Genomic DNA, 15,043 nt, shown 5'->3' on the forward strand with positions numbered 1-15,043 from the left:
AAGGCATACATATTTTTGCTGACTAATCTTTTTTCCATTCTTTTTAGGCCAGGGGCAGGCAATTATTTCAGCTGCAGGGCCACTTAATGTGATTTGGTGGGCTTTTGATGGCAGCATGGGTAATCCTACCCCCTGGTCACCATCTTAGGACCAAAAATCCTGTCCCTAACCCCTGACCTTTGTCACTGAAAGTCCCCACCCCTTGCCTTCTGGAAATACTCCTTTTGGGAGGAGGGGGTTGCCATCTTAGAACCAGAAAAAACAAATCACACACTAGAAGTCAGATGCCTACTATAACAAATTTTAATCTCATTACAAAAAATAATTTTGTTCGGATTTGTGTTTGCATAGTGTATATAGAGGTGACTGCATAACAACTCAAAAATAAATTCTTAGTCTTGTATATTGTGTGGGGAGGGTGTGGTTAGGTATGTGTGTGGTGGGGTGTGTATGGGGGTTTGTGCGTGTATGGTGGGGTGTGGGATTTGTGCATGTATGATGTGTATGGGGGTTTGTGTGTGTATATGGTGGGGTGTGGGGATATGTGGCTATGTGATGGGGAGCATATATGTGGGGGTTGTGGGGGCAGGGTGTGGTGTTTGTGGGCAGTGAGGGAGGGTGCGGGGATGTGGGGGACCCCCCCCCCACTTTTCCCCCATGGCACACAGCCCTACAAGTGGCGGCAGCAGCAGCAGCAGCAGCAGCAGCAAGAAGCACTTGGAGTGCTGGTGCCAGGCACAGGAGCTGCCCAGCACTGCACTTTGTGGTAAGGAGCACAGCCCCCCAGGCAACCCATCACCAGGGCTCCAACCAAGCACATGCAGCTTCCATATTCGCATACAACCAGGGAGAAGTTTCATGTGCTGGAGCTGGCTGCCTGCACTGCTCCCTGTTGCGTAGGTCTTGGAATTCCACCAGAAGTGGAGGGGAGCCCTTGTGCATGGACCTTCCCCACAGTGGTGTGTAAGTGAGGAAGGTGTGCATGCGTGGTACAGAGCCCTGGCAATAGAGGTAGCCCAGTGGGGCTGTGCTCATGATCACAATGTGCAGCACTGGCCAGAGCCATGGGCTGCCAGGTGGCAGAGCTTCCACCAGGCACAAGTGCCCCAAGCACCATCACCTGCTGCTGCTGCTGCTGCTGCTGCATTGCCCCTGGCAGGGCTGTGCACCATGGGGGGGAGAGTATTTGGAGTGTCCCCACACCATTTTTCACATTTACATCTCGCTCACCCAGAGCTCTGTGCTGCCACTGCTCCCCTGGGTGTAGGCTCTGCATTGCTGCCAGCCCCAGCTCCCCCCACCCCACACTGTCCCACCACTTCCTCACCTGCTGCCCTTAGCAAGCAAGACACTGAGGAAGCCAAGCAGGTCCCCTGGCAGCTGCAGCCCCGCCCAGAAGCTGCTGCTGGCCGGGCCAGGCCAGGCCCTTCCACCCAGAAGGGTGGAAGTGAGGCGCAATAGGGTACATTGGCAGGGGGTGTATATATGTGGGTGCCTCACTTCCACCCTTCTGGGCAGAAGGGCTGGGGAGGGTGAGAGGGTTACAATTAGTTGATGGGTGCCACAGCCTGGATGACAGTGCCTGGTGGGCCAGATTGGCCTGTAGGCTGTATTTTGCCTGCTCATTTTAGGCTCTCTGACTCTTCTTTATAAACTTGCTCCAAGCACTTATTCATGCAGTTTGGCTGTGTCCCCCTCCCCCCTTTTTTTCATTGAAGTTTTTTCCCCTCTTGCTTTGACTACAGATTCCACAATGTACGCATCTTTGATTTGAAGAAAGTCCAGTCTCCAGTCTCTAAGCTCCTCACTGTAGCTGATTTCAATAACTAAGTCCCAGTTTATCACGAGTTTACCCTTTTGATATCAAGATTCTTTTATCCAAAACAGATACTGAGAAGTTATGTAGTCCAAATCCATTGCTCAGGAAAGGAGCATCTGTCTAAACCACCCTAGACAAAAGTATGTCTAACCTGTAATTGTATAACATGTAATTCCACAGCTTCTTGATGATCCGTTCCAATGCTCAACTGCCTTCAGAATAGAATTTTTTTTGTAATATCTACCCCAAATCTCTCTTGTTGCAACATAAGCCCATTATTTCTTGTCCTGTCCTCTGTGAACACAAAGAACAAATTGACGAGCAATTTGAACAATCCTCTTTTGATATTTTACATGCTTTCTGATCCCAGCCCCCAACTTTTCTTTTCTAGCTTAAAGAATCCAAACTCTTCTCACCTTTCCGTTACATCCTCATAAATAATATTTTAGCAACAATTTTACATTGTTGACTCACATTCAGCTTGAGATCCATTATAACCCCAGATTTATTTTTATAATGCTGCAGTCATTTTCCACTTTACATTTGTGCATTCAATTGTTCCTTAGGAGCAGTACTTTGTCCTTATTTCAAACAACTGAATGAAGATAAAAAAAATAGTAATGGACCTACAACAGGCTCTTGCAAGTACCCACTTGATGCCACCTCTTGCTCTGATATTGAGCTGCTGATGGAACTCTACTCTTTGGAACATGCTTAATTCAACCATTTATGCACCCACCTTATAGTAGTTTCATCTAGAGCATATTTCCTTAGCTTACATATTAGAAGATCATGGCAGACAATATCAAAAGCCTTAGTAAAGTCGAGGCATATCACATCCACTGCTTCCCCCTATCCACAAGGCCTGTTACCCTGTCACAGAAGTAAATTAGGCTGGTTAGAAATTATGTGCCTTGACAAATCCATGTTGGCTCTTACTTATCAACTTGTTAACCTCTAGGTACTTATAAAGGAATTGTTTTACAATATGCTCGAGGATCTTTCAATGCGTCAAAGTTGTACTGAATAGTGCCCAACTCTCTGCCCCCCCCCCCCCACTTTTTTAGGATGTATACTACATTTGTCCTTTTCCAGTCTTCTGTGACCTTACCTAACCTTCAGGAGTTATCAAAGATAATAACTAATGGTTCTACATCAACCAATTCCTTGAGTATCTGAGAATGAATCTTACCAGGCAGCTGCTTTAAAAACATGCATCTCATCTAAGATATCTTGTTTTTTTTCCCCTGCTCTTGGCACAGTGCCTACCCTTTTCCTTAACACTAATTACATTCATCATCTGACAAATGACCTTTTGTGAAAAGGTAAGTAAAAAAGCATTGATATCAATATCCCAGTCACCTAAATTATCTGAACATGTCTCAGTTATCTCAATTAGATCATAATTTTGTGTGCATACTACTGCTTCCAGCTTATTTCCCACACTTTTTAAATTAGAAATGAGCATCCAAGATGACTAGGAAATTGACCCACTAATCTCCTCCTTCTGACCTTAAGATTTCCCAAGGGTATATTTTTATTTATCCTTACATTTAATTTAAATTACCTCAAATATGATCCAAAACATCCTCATTATTTTCAAACCAAATCTAAAATGGCATTGCCTTCTGTTGGCTCAGTGATTATTTGATGAAGAAAGCTCAGATGGTTCAGAATATGTGGGCCCTACTAACATTAGTACCCTTTTTTTCCCCCTAGTCAATACCTAGGAAGTTAAAGCCCTGATGGTATAGTAAAGTCCCTGTTATCCAGCATGAGTGGGGAATGCTAGGTGCTGGTTATGTAAAAATTCCGGTTATCCGAGGCAGATAAGGGGAAGCTGGGAGAGGGGAGCAGCATGGGGAGCAGTGGCAGCACAGGGTGGTAGGTGGTGGTGTAGTGAAAATAGCCTCCTGTACTTTAACAGTTAAAGGTTACAGCAACGTCAAGTCAGCAGTTAAGGATTACCAAATACTAGATCATGCTTCACCTCAATAGCTGAAGACTGCAAGCAATGACCCCTCCCCCCGAAGATTGCAGACCACAAAACCAGAAGATCACGTCCTACCAATCCCCGCCTGCCAACAGGACAAGGAGGATGACCTTCGCATCTGACTCACTGGAATCCATAGGCTTGTATGGACAGTTATCACTATAAAGAGTGAACACAAACACAAGGCTTTGGGTCTTTTCCACCTGCAAGGAGGAGTTTTAGGTGTGTCCAACAAGACCTGATTCCATCCCTTGTGGTCAGTCCGGCTGGCCACCAGACTGACTTGAGCAACTTTAGAACTTGGTAACACCTTAACCTTTGCAAGACGGTATGCATGTGTGCTTGTTTTTTTTGTATGAATGAATGAATATACATGGGAATGAGTGAAGCAGATAACCTTACTGTTCTTTGTTCTTCTTACATTTCATGTTCCAATAAATGCGGTGTTGTGCCTTATCCTCTGATAAGATTCCTGCTCGTTTTTGACACTCTATGCCCTGTGCGCACAACAGTGGCGATAGCCACCGCATGCGATCCTTCTTCCCCCATGTCCAGTTAATAAGAGTATTCCAGCTTGCAGAACGCCAGACAACAGGGGTTTTACTGTATTTCTCTCTCCAATAGCATTATTGAGATGTCTACCCTCATCCAAGTCATATTCTCTACAGGTTAACAGCAGACCCTTGGCACTATTAGTAAGCCTTCTTTTACCAATGTCCCCTAAAGTGTTTTTAACCCAAACATTGTTTTATCAATGCAATTCTATATCTCCCCGCCTTTAAACAATCTATCACATCTATTAATGTAGAATATTGTCCTAGCACCTTCACCTTTACTTCTATCTATCCCTTTAATACGTGTTTTAGCCATGACTGATATTTCAACATGTTTCTCTTATCCCCGTAACACCATGATCAGTAATTCAAGTTTTTCCATTTTGTTGACCAGATTTTTGGCATTAGCATACGAACAGGGCTGGGGGCTGGACTCGAAGATCTTCCGAGGTCCCTTCCAGCCCTACTGTCTATGAAAACTTTTCAGTAGTTTCTTATCAACCACACTCAAGTTTAGTAGCAGTTGCAGTTTTTCCACTAACTGAATCATCTGGGTGTTGTTCTCATCAGTATTTTGTTGCTCCTTGCTGTCCATACATACTTTTATGCATTAATACTTCTTTCCCCGTTGCCGTATGCTCATTTATCTCGTTTTACTTTTCCTGTATATTAAAACCTGACATGGAAATATTTTAAGTCTCTCCAAAACATCTCCCCTCATTTCTTAGTTTATAGCTCTTATCAGGCAGGACAGCCTTGATCCCAGAAAACTATTTCCTTGGGTACCTAGGTGGGGCCCCACCAAAAAAAGTACTATACCTCCATAAAAGCCTCACAATAGTTCAATGTCTCAAAAACCTTCCATGTCTCAAAATCAATCCCTGAGCCATCTATTAATCTTCATCATTTTATCTTTCTCCCCTTTTCTAAAGACTGGAAGAATTGTTAAACATTATTTGAGCTTCTACTTTTGCAACAGCTTCAGCATGGCAGTTACTTTAATAGTTCCAAGTGGAATCCTGGTGTGTAATCTTTTCCCAACATGAAGGACTAAGAAAGTCAGTAGATCCATTTCCGTTTCAAAATGGATCCCTTTTAGCATCCATATCCCTTTCAGTCACTGCAAATGATCTGTTCCAACTTTGTGGATCTGTTCTGGTGACAGGTCTGTCAATTCTTCTAAATAAGGAATCTCCAATCACAGCCTCTTTCTAGTGGGGTTGCAAATTTCTATCCTCCTTCTTTCCATTCTGTCTTTTAACTAACAAATGTTTGCATACAATGTGAAAGCTCCAACGTTCTATTTTTCAGAGTAAAAAAAAACAAAACAAAAAACAAAAATTAAGGTTCCTACAGCAACTTTAGGTTGCATTGCACATTAGGATCTTCTCTTCATGCAGCGTAAGAAAGAGAAAGCAAAGTTTCACAGTCTGTGTCCATTAAATGTTAAGCATTAAATTCAGATTATTTAATAAATAATAAATCTTTTAAAACTGCAAGCTGTCAAAAATGATCCTTTCCAATGAAAAAAAATAAATTTGTTTCATAAAACACTTAGTAAAATAAAGAAAACTTTCAGTTGTAGTTGTTGTACAGATAACTTTTTAGATTAAACCCCTAGTCTTGTCTTTGATTCTAAATAGGCAGACCCTTGGCAAACCCATGCAGAGTTAATTGTAGGATAGAGGCCTAAGAAGTTATATCATCTAATTATATCTGTTCTACAATAAGTTATAGAAATGCAAAAAAAAGAAGGAAAACATTTACATTCTTTTCTGTGCTTGGTAATAAAGCTCTTCACTATCCTATAATTACTTAGTATTTGAAGAATTGTGCATCTTTACGTGTGTGCACATGCACACACACACACATATACACATTACATTCATTAGAAAATAAAAAACCCTAATATCCAAGCAAGCAGCAGTAGGACAGCCGAAGGAAGCTTTACTGTAATTTCTTGGCTTTAGTAGTAAAAAGCAACTTTGGCATTTCAAAATAGCCAAACGTAAGTCTAAAATGGTCCATAAAGATTTAGAAATAATTAACAACCTAAGCGTGATAACAGCTCTTTATCTACGCATAAAGGACACTTCAGTCCAACTATTTTAAACTCAAAATGTAAAAAGTAATGAGTTTTACAAAAAAAATAGGTCTGAAATATCTTGTTAATTGGAGAGAGTCTGTACATGATGTTGAACCTTCACAGGTTATTTGCAGCAAAAATTTGCAGAACACTTTCAAAACAATCATTTAAAGAAATTGGCCTCACTCCTAATTGACAGTTCTCTATTTTACCTATAACTAATTATCCACATCTGCAAAAACCATATATTTGTAGCCGGCAAAATTTGAATCAAAGACCTTCAGCACTGCCAGACTTCTAGCGTAAGTAATTCCATTGGGTAGAAGAACTGGTTCCTGTAGGGAAACCAGGCACCCTTTTTTCAAGTATGCATCATCCCACTGTAGGTAACCAACAAGCAGCATCTTCTCTGAATCCTGTGAATAAGAAGCATCAGCTGCTGTTTCAAAACCCTAGCTTGCCTCTGAAATTACATATTTCAAGGTTCAGTCACATGTTTGGAGCTGGCTGACTACAAGCAAAGGTGACAGATACAAGAAAAGCCATCTTGTTTGATGTATTCCCTTCTAACAGCTTGAATAGAAGATCTAGGGATTTCAAGAAAGTCTTGTCAAGATTCTTTGCAGAAAAACAGGTACGTAACTTTGTAGGAGGCCCTCAAGGAGTCTGGATACTGTCAGATAAAAGACGACCAAGTGTGACTTTACTATAACATGCCATGCCAATATGGATGGGAGGCAATCCAGCCCATCGCAAGTACAGCATATAGTTGAGCATCTTTGATTCTGAAGCTTCACCTAGGTCCAAATTGTCCTGTATTGCTCTTTTAGAGAAGAGACAAGACTCTGTTCTCTGGTAAGAAAGCTTCTGTTGCCTAAAAGTTGGTCAAGGCTCCATGAAATCCATCCCCTGAAGTGGCATATGAAATCCCTTGCTGATCATAAGGGGCCACCGCTGGGAGAACAAGGAGATAACATGTTTCAGGGGCCACTTGGGTCTCCTGTTAGAACTTCCTCTCTTTCATATGGCATCAGATACCAACTTCCAAATCTATGAGCCACTGTCCGGTATTACCGCTCAATGTGATTCCAGCTGCACTGTCTGGACATTTGTAAAGACTGCAGCTTTCAATTAAGTTCTGTGCTGTTAATACCACATTCTCATGGAGGACTGTCCAAGATGTTCATCTTGTAAAGTGTTGTTTTGAAACATCTATATCCAGATCTCAGTTTGTTCAGTTTGACCCACACTTCTCTGTGAAGGTCATGCCCAATGGGGGAATCATTTGGTGCCAGTACAAAATATTGTAGGAATGGGTCTGACCTTTCCCAGTGGCCAGCCCATTTCGTTGCTGCCCTTAGGTTTGGTTCAGCATCCCCAATCTCTACCAGGAGCTTGTGGGTTTCGTGTACAAATGGTTTACAACTTTTAAGCCTCTTAAGCCTCCATCTATTTGGGTCTTCAGTTAGCAGTTGATTGTTGTCATCTCTTGCCTCTATTGCAAGGGATGACAACAATCAGCTGCTAACTGAAGACCCAAATAGATGTAGTTCTGTAGTTCTTTTTACAATGCAGAGTCATTGCATTGCTTGGTGAGGTTAAAGAGCTGCTTGTACTGCTCACCCCAGCATGGCACATAATGGCTTAAAGCCTCTAGGTACACAGAGTTTGGCTATTTCAATTAGGCAGTTTGTAAACGTAATGTAACTTTGGTCAGTGTTAGTTTCTGATGGACCATCTAATTGGTTTGCACTCTGGCAGAAATACCAACAGCTGATCAACCAATCTGTTGTCTGAAAATTCCATTTTGGAGCTGGTCTGGATGGTGCGGGCTGAAAAAGTCATATTGCCAACACTGATGAATGAAGGTCTTTGTGGAGATTATGGAAACTTGTCAAGTACTTTTCTTACTGGGATTTTACTGGCAGACTTATCAGCAGTGCCAATCACAGATTTCCAAGGAGAAAAAAAGACTCTTCTTGAGGTGATAAAAATATATACCATGGTGATGGAGAGGGACAGGCTTCCTTTAGAGATGGAGCCAACATCTTCAGCATGGCAGTTATTAAAATAGTTCCAGCTGTACTGACTGGGGCGTACTCTTACTGCACCAGTAAGATCTGTACTGATGATCACAGGTGATGGCCTGAATCAGTATAAGAGGCAGGGTTGCTACTTGGGAACCTTCAAAGTTGTAGGCAAGACTACTTATCACCAGGTCTCACACTGAGATATACCTGAAGTCTGTGTCTCAGGGGTTGGAATGTTCTCTCCCATGTAGTCTTGGGATTCAGTAACAAGTCTTGGCACAGGTTTTGATACCAACTATGTCTGTGGCATCATGTATGCTACTTGGATGCAGGGGGTGCCAACAGTTTCATGTCAAGTCTTTTTGGCTAAACAGACTCCCTCATTTGTCTTGCAGTTGGTGTTTTTATTTTTTATTTTTCCCCTGCTAAGAATCTGATAGGGCCAGAATATTTTTAAATTCTGAATAGTTATGGGGGCAAATTTACTATTTAGAATTTCAGCTGAATTTGCCAAACTGTTTTAGGTAGAAAACAATGGCCAGGGAAAAGGATGGTGGAAGCAACCTGTTACCACACTCAGTAAATGCTTCAAGAATTTATTCAGGGTTCAAACGACCTGGGCCAGATTCCCACTTCTTCCTTAGTAGACTGAATCCAGATCTCCTCATCTGCTAGGAGGATAAAAAGCTGGGAAGGGTTTTAGGGTATCATTTTAAGTCAGGGCATACTCAATATTTGTGATGCTTCTGTTCATTTTGCGTGGAGTTTTTAAATACTTACTGAATGAAAAAAGGAAAAAATGACAGTTGGACACATTTTGGGAGAGGGACATCTACCTGGGTTATAAACCCATGCTGCAATGACACTCTGTTTACACAAAAAGGTTCAGTGCTTTAGAGGAGAAAGAAACTAAACCTGCATCTTGGCCAGGTTACCAAACCACTAGGCTAACATTTTCATGGCTATTAAAAGTTCTGAAATTTTAAATGTTGTGGGTTAAAAGGTTGTGGGTTATATTTCACTTGATATGAGCAACTGAAAAATGTACTCATCTCACTTAGAAAAATAAAAAACCCTGATTTCTGGTCAACCTAAACAGAAGTCGCTTTTAATTTTGAAAGCCAAACCCAAAAATCAAGTATCTGAACAGTTCTAGATCATTGTTCTCATCTCCTCAGAATCTAAAGACTGCTTAAAATCTGTGTATTCCTGTATAGAATAAGACAGATCAAATCTTAATTCAGTATATGGACTCAGCTCCACTGAGAGGTAGTCACAATAAATACCTCTTTACTACAAGGATGCCTGTACAGGTAAAGTCCCATCTCATCAATATTTAGTCCATTTAGGTGGGTTTCATTCAAAATCTTGTAGATCAGTGAAAAATTATAATTTTTTTGTTTTGGTTTTTTTCATATATTCGTGTTCCTGCTTTATGGGAAGCAGTGGGTCCAAATTATGAAAAGGATTAATCAACAGATAAGAACCAGCTGTATACCATTTTTGTCCATAGGCTGATGCAACAGAAGGGCAGGGGAGATTGGGGGGAGGGGACAGGAGGGTGATTGCGAGTGGCATCTATGCAGGAGGCGGCACAGTCAATCTGTATAGCCTTAAGAGGCACCGATATTCAAAAGACTGCTCTTGCACATGCTCATCTACAGTAGGATCTAAACTGACAAATACTCCACAAAGGATAAATAAGGAAAAGCTAACTTCTGAATCACATTTATACAAATACAAAACAGTTAGAAAAACTGAGCACAAAAGTAAAACTCTAAATCAAACAGTCTTCAAACATAATCAAACACTAAACACTTGTGGTCTCAGACTACTTCATAAAAGTGAAAACTTCAGTTCAGAATTAGTTAAAATATACAAAACCAATGATCTTCGCAAAAAGCCATCAACATTTACAAAATGGTACCTGCTACTCATGACTATGACCTGAAACTATCTGGAAACTAGACTCACAACTCTTCAGTAGCTTATGAGCATCATGTATATGTAGAGCAGCAGTTCCCAACTGCAGGTTACAACCCAGATGGGGGTCACGGGGGCAATGCCAGTGGCACCACACAGAAAAGATGCGCCACGCTGTGTGCCAGGAGCTCCCCCACCCCTGGGCCGCTGGCACCACACTCTGCTCCCAGAAGTGGGGCATGGAAAGAAAAAAAAAAAAGTTTGGGAACCACTGATGTAGAGCAATACATGCAAACAAAACTGGGGTAGTTATCAAAAAAAATAAATAAAGCAAAAGTGTATCTGTATATCTGCTGGATAAGAACACAGAATGAATAACTCTTTTAATATAAATGCTCGTCCACTTTTTTCTATTTATAAATGGCACTTTTCTCTCCTTAAATAGATTGAGGCTATACATTTGAGATGCTGAATCTCAGCCTCTTTTTGGGGTGGGGGGGGTAGGGGGGGTGGCAGAGCAATACTGAAGTACAGGTAAACCCCGACCTTCTGATTCCTAGATGTACAAACTGTTACTCAACAGTTTCCAGCCCCACATGCAAATTTCTACTGAGATGGAAAAGCTCTGCATATTCTAAGCTCTTCAAACATTTTGATTTTACCTGGACTTGTTTGGCAACATATTCCCACCAATGAAGTCATCCATCCATTCCCAAGGGCTATGTTTCAAATTTCACAACAATTTAAATCCTTACCTACCTGATATGCCATTCTTGCTGGTGTTCAATAAAGCTACAGATGCTGCAGAAACTCTTTTATTATTCACAGTCTGCCCTGATTTCCTTGAGGTACATTCTTCACTATCACTGTCCGGTAAATTTAGTAGCCTTGGCTGGAAACACTGTAGTCGACATGATCTGATATTGCTTAGTATTTCAGAAAGAGACAGTCTGTTTTCACAATGTTTATTGGAAGCATTTGTCCGTGAGAAATTAGGAGAAAAGTTTACAGTTTGGGAAGAGCTTGAAAAACTATTCAGCATTTCAGGGTCAATCTGTTTCAGGACAGGATCATGTTCTGTAGATAATCTGTCCATTATGATCCTGATTTAAAAGGAAGCAAAAAATGAAAGTACCATTAGTTAGGCAGTATCTCCATTTGACCCATGCTTCTTTTAAAAAGGGTCAAAAGAATCAAAGAAATGCCACTGTACCTTCCACCCCTGCCAAGTCGCCGCCTTGCAAATCCTATACATCTTCTTGGAACTGTAAGGGTTGTAAGACAATGCCTGTACCTCAGCTTATCCAATTCTGCCAATTCTGTATTCTCACATGAATAATTAGTTTGGTCCAAACGAGGCTGCAGGAGTAGACAATTAGATTTTCCATAAACGTAAAGTTACACTTACAATCTATTAAACTATGGCTATATAAAGCTACTTGTTAGCCATGATGCTATAGTACACTGTTATATATAGCAGTAAAAGGGCATGAAACTCCCCCAAACCAATAAATTGAAGTCACAAGTAAAACATTACAGCATTTTCCAAAAAGAATATGCAAATGATAAGTGGAAGAGAGGAATCATATTTCAAAATGTATGCAATAGTTCCTTGACTGTTTGAGAAACAAACAATGTCAAAACTAGTTCATATAGTTGTTTAAAAAGTTGAGGAGGAAGTTCCAGCTACATCTCTGCTGCTGAATACATGACGACTATGTTAGCAGCAATAAGAAGGAGCCTTTGTAGCTAGTATTAGACAACTCAGCAAAATTGGAGAACAAGAGAGATAACTGAGCTGTTTGAAACTAGAGGTGGTTTCACACACACTTATCTAACATATGGAATGAGTCATCGTAAGCAGCTGGCTAGCAGAAGAGTACAAGAATGACAGTAATTTCAGACAGCTTGAGGACCAGCAGCACTGACAAAGATGCAAACAAATTGCTTGGGAATAGCCCAGACATACAGTACATGTGGAAGAGATTGTATATCCACACTACTTACTCCACACTAAGCCTCCAGTGGAATTTCTAAAGGGTACACATTGGATATTCTGGCTATTATCTCCAAACCAATCCACTTAATTACAGTAAGGTTATAATTTTGCATTTAATGCAACAAACCTTAAAGCAGTGGATCCCAACCTTTTTGGAGGAGAGGATCCCCCACACGTCTTCAAAGAATTTACTTCTACACTGGCTAAAACAGGTAATATTTTGATGCAACAGAAGCAAATACAAAATAAAATGCATTTTAAAAAACCACTTAAAAAGTGAAAAGGTATCTTTCTTACATGGGCTTTTCATTTTCCCCCTTACCACCCCCAAAGTAAGTTACTTTGTTGGCAAAGACCTGGCACAATCAAACGTGTATGCTGGAGACGGAGCTAAGGGAGCAGGGGACTACTTGGGCTGGGATGACCAAACAAAGCAGAGGAGTAGGTATACGTTTCAAAGCAGAACCTGTACGAGGTGAGAGACTGGAATATACTGAATGCATGAAAGGTGTGCTATACATGAAGGACGCGAGGGGCATGCTATACAATATATGCGAGTATGGTCAAGGCACCCAAGGGAGGGAAGGAGGTGCAGATTTGCCTATAAAAAAAAACAGGCAGGGATGAAGCCTGTGGAATCTCTACTCCAATGCCAAAACAACCTGTGGGAGGAACTGGGAAAACTGGACATACAATTCTTCCTGTTTTCTAGAAGCAATGGTTGAACTGATTAGCTATAAGTGCCTTAGATTCTCCTGAAGCAACTCTTAGAGTTGTAGCTAAGACAATAGGGAAGCTTTAATTTAAAACCAGAATAAAAAGGGTGAGCACAAAATGAAAAGCTGTTATGAAAAATCAAAATTGGTTTTCTTTGGACTTAACAAATAACCTATATTTTTTTGCTTGGAGAGAGGACAGAGAGTCATCTGTTAGCCTGTTACCAATGTAATATATATATAAAAAAAAATGCTTACAGCATAATACTGGCATCCTGCTCTTCTTCTGAAAGCACAAGGTCCATCAGGATCATTCTCTTCTTCTGGTTCTGACACTGGTGAGGGTACCTATGGCACAAGTAAATTCTCTCACTAAAATTGTACTATCTACTTATTAGAAAGATATTTCACACACCAGTTTTAATTAAAACACAGGTTATGAGCAGTTAACTTTTGATTACACATGTAGTAATGATACTGTGCATTTATCCAACTTCTTTATGCATGAACCTGAATCAAATAAAATGGGTAAAACTATGACTTTTCAAAATAAGCAGGACAAAGCACTGAAAGATTAAACACACATCTGCAAGGTCACATCATAAAATCAGTGGCAGTATCAGAAACAGAAACCTGAGCACGCAATTTCTAGTTCTGTGCTAAGTTCCCTAGGACACAACTGCCCAAGTTACCATCCTTACCCGTCTACTGTAAAGAAAACAATACCAGATGTGCTTAGAAAATACAGAAGAAAGAATCTGCACCCAGGACAAACATCAGGAATACAACTAATGTCTGCCAACTTCCCGATCCCCTTCTCTACCAGCTAAGTCACTTATCCTCCAATATGATAAGAAAAATCTCAAATATCATGCGAGCATACTTGGCACTTGTCCAAAACCAAGCATCCTCTTTTGTAATTAGATTACCTAAACCAAAGACAATTTCAATTTTTTCCAGTTCTTAGAATACACTTACTTTTCACTTTACTAACAAAGTATTACCTGTGGGAATTCATCTTCATCTGAACTATGGAAGTCATACTGTTTAATATCACTCTTATTGATAACAGGCAGTGGCTCAGTCATAGGTTGCTGAGGAGTTATCACACACTCCGTTTTAGGCTTCTTTGGATATTTTTTCTTTTGTCGAACAACATCTGACATGTCTTCCTTCAGAGATGAATGGTGAGAGTGCTGTTTGTACAGGAGTTTTTGGACAAGAGAAAGAAAACAAAATATTTGGTAAATTAAAACTGTTCTTTTGTTTTCATGAAATATACATTTAAATAAATCATTACCGATCTCAGCCTGGAGCAACACTAATTCTATTCATGAACAGAATACTGAGAAATAAAGTTGATCTAGAACTTTATAAATAAATAAAAGACCACTGGATTATGATTTATACCAAACAAAATATTTTTTTAGATTATATAGCTATGTAGTTCTGGGTTTTATGGTGCTGTCTGTCAGTCAATTCAGCATGCTGGACTTTGAAATCCCACTGTGGGGTTTTTTTCCAAAATTTAGCTTTTTAGGGCAAGAGACCTACAAGTCCAATACTTTAAAATTTCCAGGGCTATATAATGCAGAAAAATCTCATTTGACTTGCTCTATTTCTTATGTTATCAGTTGCATTTAATTTAGATTTCTGTTATACTAATTTCATTATCTAATTTTAACAGATTAAAGCTGTTGAAATAATCTACTATTACTGCTTCGGTCAGCAGGCATTGGGGAAGTCACTGTTTTCCCGAGCACCGCCAGGAGTGACCAGGAATAACGGTCACAAGCTGGCAGAGGGTAGGTTTAGGTTAGATATCAGAAGGCGCTACTTCACAGTCAGGGCAGCTAGGGTCTGGAACCAACTTCCAAGAGAGGTGGTGCTGGCTCCTACCCTGGGGGTCTTTAAGAGGAGGTT

At 40.6% G+C, this 15,043-nt stretch overlaps 1 protein-coding gene across 1 annotated transcript in view; it reads right to left on the bottom strand.

Annotated features, from left to right (window-relative positions):
- Nucleotides 1-15,043, bottom strand: part of EPC2 (enhancer of polycomb 2) — a 92,899-nt gene that overhangs the window by 22,855 nt on the left and 55,001 nt on the right. The window contains exons 7-10 of the mRNA XM_090045801.1: nucleotides 14,125-14,316; nucleotides 13,379-13,468; nucleotides 11,619-11,764; nucleotides 11,165-11,508 (exon numbers count right to left, since the gene is read on the bottom strand). Of these exons, the coding sequence (XP_089901927.1) occupies nucleotides 11,165-11,508; nucleotides 11,619-11,764; nucleotides 13,379-13,468; nucleotides 14,125-14,316 (772 nt within the window). The remainder of the gene's footprint in view (nucleotides 1-11,164; nucleotides 11,509-11,618; nucleotides 11,765-13,378; nucleotides 13,469-14,124; nucleotides 14,317-15,043) is intronic.

The sequence above is a fragment of the Crocodylus siamensis genome, chromosome 4 (assembly GCF_052110815.1).
Source record: "Crocodylus siamensis isolate JL-2025a chromosome 4, ASM5211081v1, whole genome shotgun sequence".
In the NCBI taxonomy this organism is placed as follows: Eukaryota; Metazoa; Chordata; order Crocodylia; family Crocodylidae; genus Crocodylus; species Crocodylus siamensis.